This window comes from Eschrichtius robustus, chromosome X (assembly GCF_028021215.1).
Source record: "Eschrichtius robustus isolate mEscRob2 chromosome X, mEscRob2.pri, whole genome shotgun sequence".
In the NCBI taxonomy this organism is placed as follows: domain Eukaryota; kingdom Metazoa; phylum Chordata; class Mammalia; order Artiodactyla; family Eschrichtiidae; genus Eschrichtius; species Eschrichtius robustus.
The window spans coordinates 133,002,991-133,008,462 of record NC_090845.1 but is presented as its reverse complement, the minus strand read 5'-3'; the positions used below and the strand labels follow the sequence as shown (position 1 = coordinate 133,008,462).

At 46.8% G+C, this 5,472-nt stretch overlaps 1 protein-coding gene across 1 annotated transcript; it reads left to right on the top strand.

The window, feature by feature from the left end:
* Nucleotides 1-718: 718 nt before the first annotated feature.
* On the top strand, nucleotides 719-1,798 carry LOC137756475 (melanoma-associated antigen 10-like). The gene has a single exon (XM_068532716.1). The coding sequence runs from the start codon at nucleotides 719-721 to the stop codon at nucleotides 1,796-1,798; it is 1,080 nt and encodes a 359-aa protein (XP_068388817.1).
* The last annotated feature ends 3,674 nt before the right edge of the window (nucleotides 1,799-5,472 follow it).

The following is a 5,472-nucleotide window of genomic DNA, read 5'->3' as shown; positions in this document are numbered from 1 at the left end:
TGCCACGTGGTTGGGGATGGAGGCGTCTTGGGATGCGAGGACCTTGGTCTGAGGGGAAACATCAGGTCAGCAGAGGGAGGAGTCCCAGGATCTGCCGGGGTCAAGGTGTGGACCCCGAGAGAGGACTGGTGGGGCCCAATCCCCGGAACAATGGGGGGCCCTCAGAGTCCGGCCCACCCCTCCTACCAGCATCGAGGGGCCCAGGGCTGTGCCACAATCTACACCCGAGGTGCCCCCTCCATTCCCCTTACAGGGGCTCCAGGAACCGGGAGGCGAAGGCCCAGGTCTGAGGCACGTGTCCTCAGGCCACAGAGCAGAGGAGGCCCAGGCAGCGCCAGGAGTCAAGGTGAGGTGCGTGCCCTGAGTGTGCACCCAGGGGCTCCCCCTCCCAGAACAGAGGGGACCCCACAAGGCCCAAGTCACCCCACCTCCCCACACCCCTCTCAGCCCTGGTCGGTACCTGGGGCTGCTCTGGCTGCACCCTGAGGGGCCACCTCGCTTCCTACTTCAGGTTGGCAGGGGACAGGCCGCCCAGGAGGAGCGCCCCTGTGAGGCCCGAGGGCACCCCTCCAGGCGAGCCCTGTAAGTGGCCTTTGTCAGAGCTGCCCAGGGTGCGTTTCTCCGCCGAGGCCGCTCACACTCCCTCTCTCCCCCAGGTCCTTGGTCCCTATCTGTCACCGCTGCCCACACTCCAGTCGGCTTCCTGACACCAGTCATCATGCCTCGTGCTCCAAAGCGACGGCGCTACATGCTTGAGGAAGGCCATGAGGCCCAAAGTGTTCCCATGGCTGTGCAAGAGGATTCTTCCTCATCCTCCTCCACCTGCTCCTCCTCTTTTCCCTCCTCCTTCTCCTCCTCTCCCTTTCACAGTCCTCTGATCTTGAGCTCCCCAGAGGAGCCTTATGCTCTTCTTGAGACCCTGAGTCCTTCACAGAGCCCTTCGAGTGATTTCCCCTCCCCATCCCCCACTGCTGTTGTCTCTACTCCATTGAGCCAATCCGACGATGGCTCCAGCAGCCCAAAAGAAGAGGGTCCGAGCACCTCGCAGGCCCTGCCAGATGCTGAGTCCTTTCTCAGAAATGCGATTGATGACAAGGTGGGTGATCTGGTGGACTTTCTGCTCCTCAAGTATTGCACCAAGGAGACGATCACAGAGGCAGAAATGCTGAATATCATCATCAAAGATTACGAGGAACACTTCCCTGTGATCTTCAGTGAAGCCGTGGAGTGCATGCAGCTGGTCTTTGGTATTGATGTGAAGGAAGTGGACCCCAGCGACCATTCTTATGTCCTGGTCACCACCCTGGGCCTCACCTATGATGTGATGCTGAGCGATGGGCAGAGCATGCCCAAGACCGGCCTTCTGATATTTATCCTGAGTTTAATCTTTATGAATGACAACTGTGTCCCTGAGGAGGAGGTGTGGGAATCGCTGAATGTGATGGGGGTGTGTGCCGGGAAGGAGCACGTTATCTACGGGGAGCCCAGGGAGCTCATTACCAAAGTATGGGTGCAGGAGCAGTACCTGGAGTACCGACAGGTGCCCAACAGCGATCCTGCATGCTATGAGTTTCTTTGGGGTCCCCGGGCCCACGCGGAGACCAGCAAGATGAGTCTCCTGGAGTTTTTGGCCAAGGTCAATGGAAGTGACCCTAGATCCTTCCCTCTGTGGTATGAAGAGGCTTTGAGAGATCAGGAAGAGAGAGCCCAGTCTAGATTTGCCACCACAGATAATACTACTTCCATGACCAGTGCAAGTTCTAGTGCCATGTCCAGCAGCTTGTTCTGCCCTGAGTGAAGTCTAAGGCAGATTCTTCACTTTGTGTTTTAAGAGGGCAGTCAATGATCTAAGTAGTAGAGGGCCAGACTTGGGATGAGGGAATCATAGTGAATAACATCTTTCTGTTTCTGTTCCATTGGGTGACTTAGAACTTTATCTTCTTTTATTTTTGGTATTTTGAAATGTTGTTGCTTAACTAGAAAGTCTGCTAGCCTCAGAATCTAAGTTTATGAATGACATTGGTCACACATTTATTGTTTTCTGTCCAGTTTAGGAGAAAGAGTTTTGCTATTTTGTAAAATGAATTGGGAAACCTTCCATTTTATTTGTAGTCTGTAACAAGGCAAGATGGCATTAGAATAGGAATTTCCTTGGAAATGTGAAAAAGCTTAGTAAAATAGAGAAAAAAATTAAGTGGTTTATTTTTTAATTCTCATCATTTTTAGTCTATTCTGTAAAATTAAGATATGTACTTCGATTTTCTTAGCTTATTCAAGAATGTAGAAGAAATTAAATAGTAATAAATGAAATCTCTGCTCACTGGCTCATTTATTCCACAGACCTTCATGGAGCCTCTGCTCTCCAGAAGGCCCTGTGTTAGTAGTGGGGACACTAAGAAAAGCAGGACACACCCACACCTAGAGTGATGGTCTAGGAGCCACAGTCACATGAGGAAGATGTAGAGATGTCCCCTAAGTCCCACAGAACAAGGGAAAATGGGACAAGGCAGTGGGGCTCCAGGAGCAAGCACTCAAGTGTAAGTGCCCCAAACCAGGGCAGTTTGGGGCTTTGGGAAGCAGGGGTTCCTTCTGTGGGAGGTGACGTTAATGAAGCTGGGCGGTGGCAGTGGCCAGACTCCCAGACGGTGTATCTTAGGAGTGAGAGAAAAACCTAGGTAGAAAAACTGCTCTTGGCAGAGAGAAATCACCAGAGAGAAATCACTTCCTGGGGCAAGTAAGGAATTTGTCCTGTACTCTTGTCCCAGTGCAGTTGAACACAAGACATAGCTGTTTTATAAATATCATCTGCAAGGGTTTCCTGAGAAATAAGGGTGAATATCTTTTGAATGATGCCCAGAAGTCACTGTGCAGGCACCCTTTTCCCTGGACTGGGAGAGCCAGTGATGACTCTGTTAGAAGACATTTTAATTAGATTACCTTTAATGTAATTTGGCCAGTTCTGAGCCATGTATAGATTTGGGGGGGATTAATGAAAATAGCAATTTGGATGGAAGAGCAGCTGGGAGGTAGGGACAGAGTTGGTCTTTGGCTCAAATTCTAGGAGCTTTGAGTTGCATCCAGCTGGGGAAGACTTCCCTACACCTAAATTTAAAAATAGATCCTCTAAGAAGGAAAATTTACTGAGCTTTATTTACAAAGCAGCATGGTTGGCTGATTTTGGTATTGCATGTCCTATTGCATTGAGTATTCTCTAAGATGTACTGGATGACAACAGCAACAACTTCTAGAGTAGAGGGTAGGAGGGCCTGGGGTCAAAATAATAATAGAAATACAGTAGTCCCCCCTTATCTGCCAGGGATTATGTTCCAAGACCCCCTGTGGGTGCCTGACACTGTGGAGAGTACTGAACTTCACATATACTACGTTTTTTTCCTATACTAATGGGTGAGTAGCATATATAGTGTGGATATTCTGAACAAAGGGGTGATTCATGTCCTGGACAGGATGGAGTGGGATGGCATGATTTAAAACTTATGAATTGTTTATTTCTCGAATTTTGTATTTAATATTTTCAGACCCTGGTTGATCTCAGGTAACTGAAACTGCAGAAAGCAAAATGGCGGATATGGGGCAACTACCATAACAGCTAATCATTAAAGATTGAACCAGGCACTGTGTGAGGTGCTTTACAGACATTACATACATTCCAGCAGTCCTACAAGACAGGGCTCATCAAACCCACTTGCTTCACAGATGAAAAACCTGAGGCCATAGGGCTTGGTAATTTTCCCATGATTACATGGTTAATAAGTGACAGGGCAGGGACTGGATCCCTAGTCTAAATTCGTCTGGAGCCTGTGCTTTTCCCACTCAACCCCAGCCTAATACCAACCTTCTGACTCCAAATCATTTCTCTTATCAGTACTCCATAAATTCTCTCAGGTGACCAAAAGAAGGACCCTATGCCCAAGGTACTAAAAGCAGTGCTAAAGAAGGAAGGTGACAAAGTCAATCAAACAGGATTTGGGTATTGTTTGTGGGCTTTATTAACATAGGGTCCTCCTGCCTGAGTTCCAGGGTCCCCTGAGAGCTGAGGTGCCAGATGTCTGTCTAGTCCCAGCACCTTCCCACATGACGGCACCCATCCCCTGATCTTCCCCTATGTGCCCTCCAGTCCAACTCTGGAACCTGACTGACTTACCTCTTCTGAAATCTGTGCCCACTCCCAACGAAACAGCCCATATCTCTTGCCCTCCCCCTGACATAAAGCATTTCTACTCCTGGCAGAAGTACCCAGGCTGTCTCAACCCACTGCCCACTTACAGTGTCCCTTTGGCATAAGTGTTCACATTGGACAGTGATGTTTAGACATCTGGCATTACCTCTGCCCCCCACCCAGGTATCTTCAACAAACTCTCTGCTTTCTAAATGAGTTTATGAGTAGAGTCTAACTTGGCATGCAATTGACCAGTTCTTGGATATAACCCTGAAGTTAGAAACCACCCTGATATTTGCAGCAGGATTTTAATGGAGCATCTTATTTGAAACTGGCCATGAACACATGGCACAGATTAATGAGCTTACCTAGGAGGTCAAAACCCAAAGCCTCCCTCAAGAATTAATATTGTTAAAATGGCCATACTACCCAAAGCAATCTACAGATTTAATGTGATTCTTATCAAATTACCCATGACATTTTTCAAAGAACTAAAACAAATAATCCTAAAATTTATATGGAACCATAAAAGACCAAGAATTGCCAAAGCAATCCTGAGGTAAAAGAACAAAGCAGGAGACATAGACCTCCCAGACTTCAGACAATACTACAAAGCTACAGTAATCAAAACAGCATGGTATTGGCACAAAAACAGGCATACAGATCAATGGAGAAAAGAATAGAGAGCCCAGAAATAAACCCACACACCTACCGTCAATTAATTGTTGACAAAGGAGGCAAGAATATACAATGGGGAAAAGACAGTCTCTTCAGCAAGTGGCGTTGGGAAAGTCGGACAGCTGCAGGTAAATAAATGAAGTTAGAACACACCCTCACACCATAAGCAAAAATAAACTCAAAATAGCTTAAAGACTTGAATATAAGACATGACACCATAAAACTCCTAGAAGAGAACATAGGCAAAACATTCTCTTACATAAATCGTACCAATGTTTTCTTAGCTCAGTCTCCCAAGGCCATAAAAATAAAAGCAAAAATAAACAAATGAGACATAATCAAACTTACAAGCTTTTGTACAACAAAGGAAACCATAAACAAAACAAAAAGGTAACCTACAGACTGGGAGAAAATATTTGCAGATGATGCGACCAACAAGGGCTTAATTTCCAAAATACACAAACAGCTCATACAACTCAGCAACAACAACAACAACAAAACCAAACAACCCAATCATTGTTTTTGACAAGAAATCTACTCTTATCCTTATGTTTGTTCCTCTGTAGTAAAGTGCCTTCTTTTCTCTTGGTGCTTTTAAGATTTTCTCTTCATCACTG

What these genes read in the sequence shown, in the direction of transcription:
- LOC137756475 (XM_068532716.1), top strand. Translation starts at nt 719, where the DNA reads ATGCCTCGTGCTCCAAAGCGACGGCGCTACATGCTTGAGGAAGGCCAT.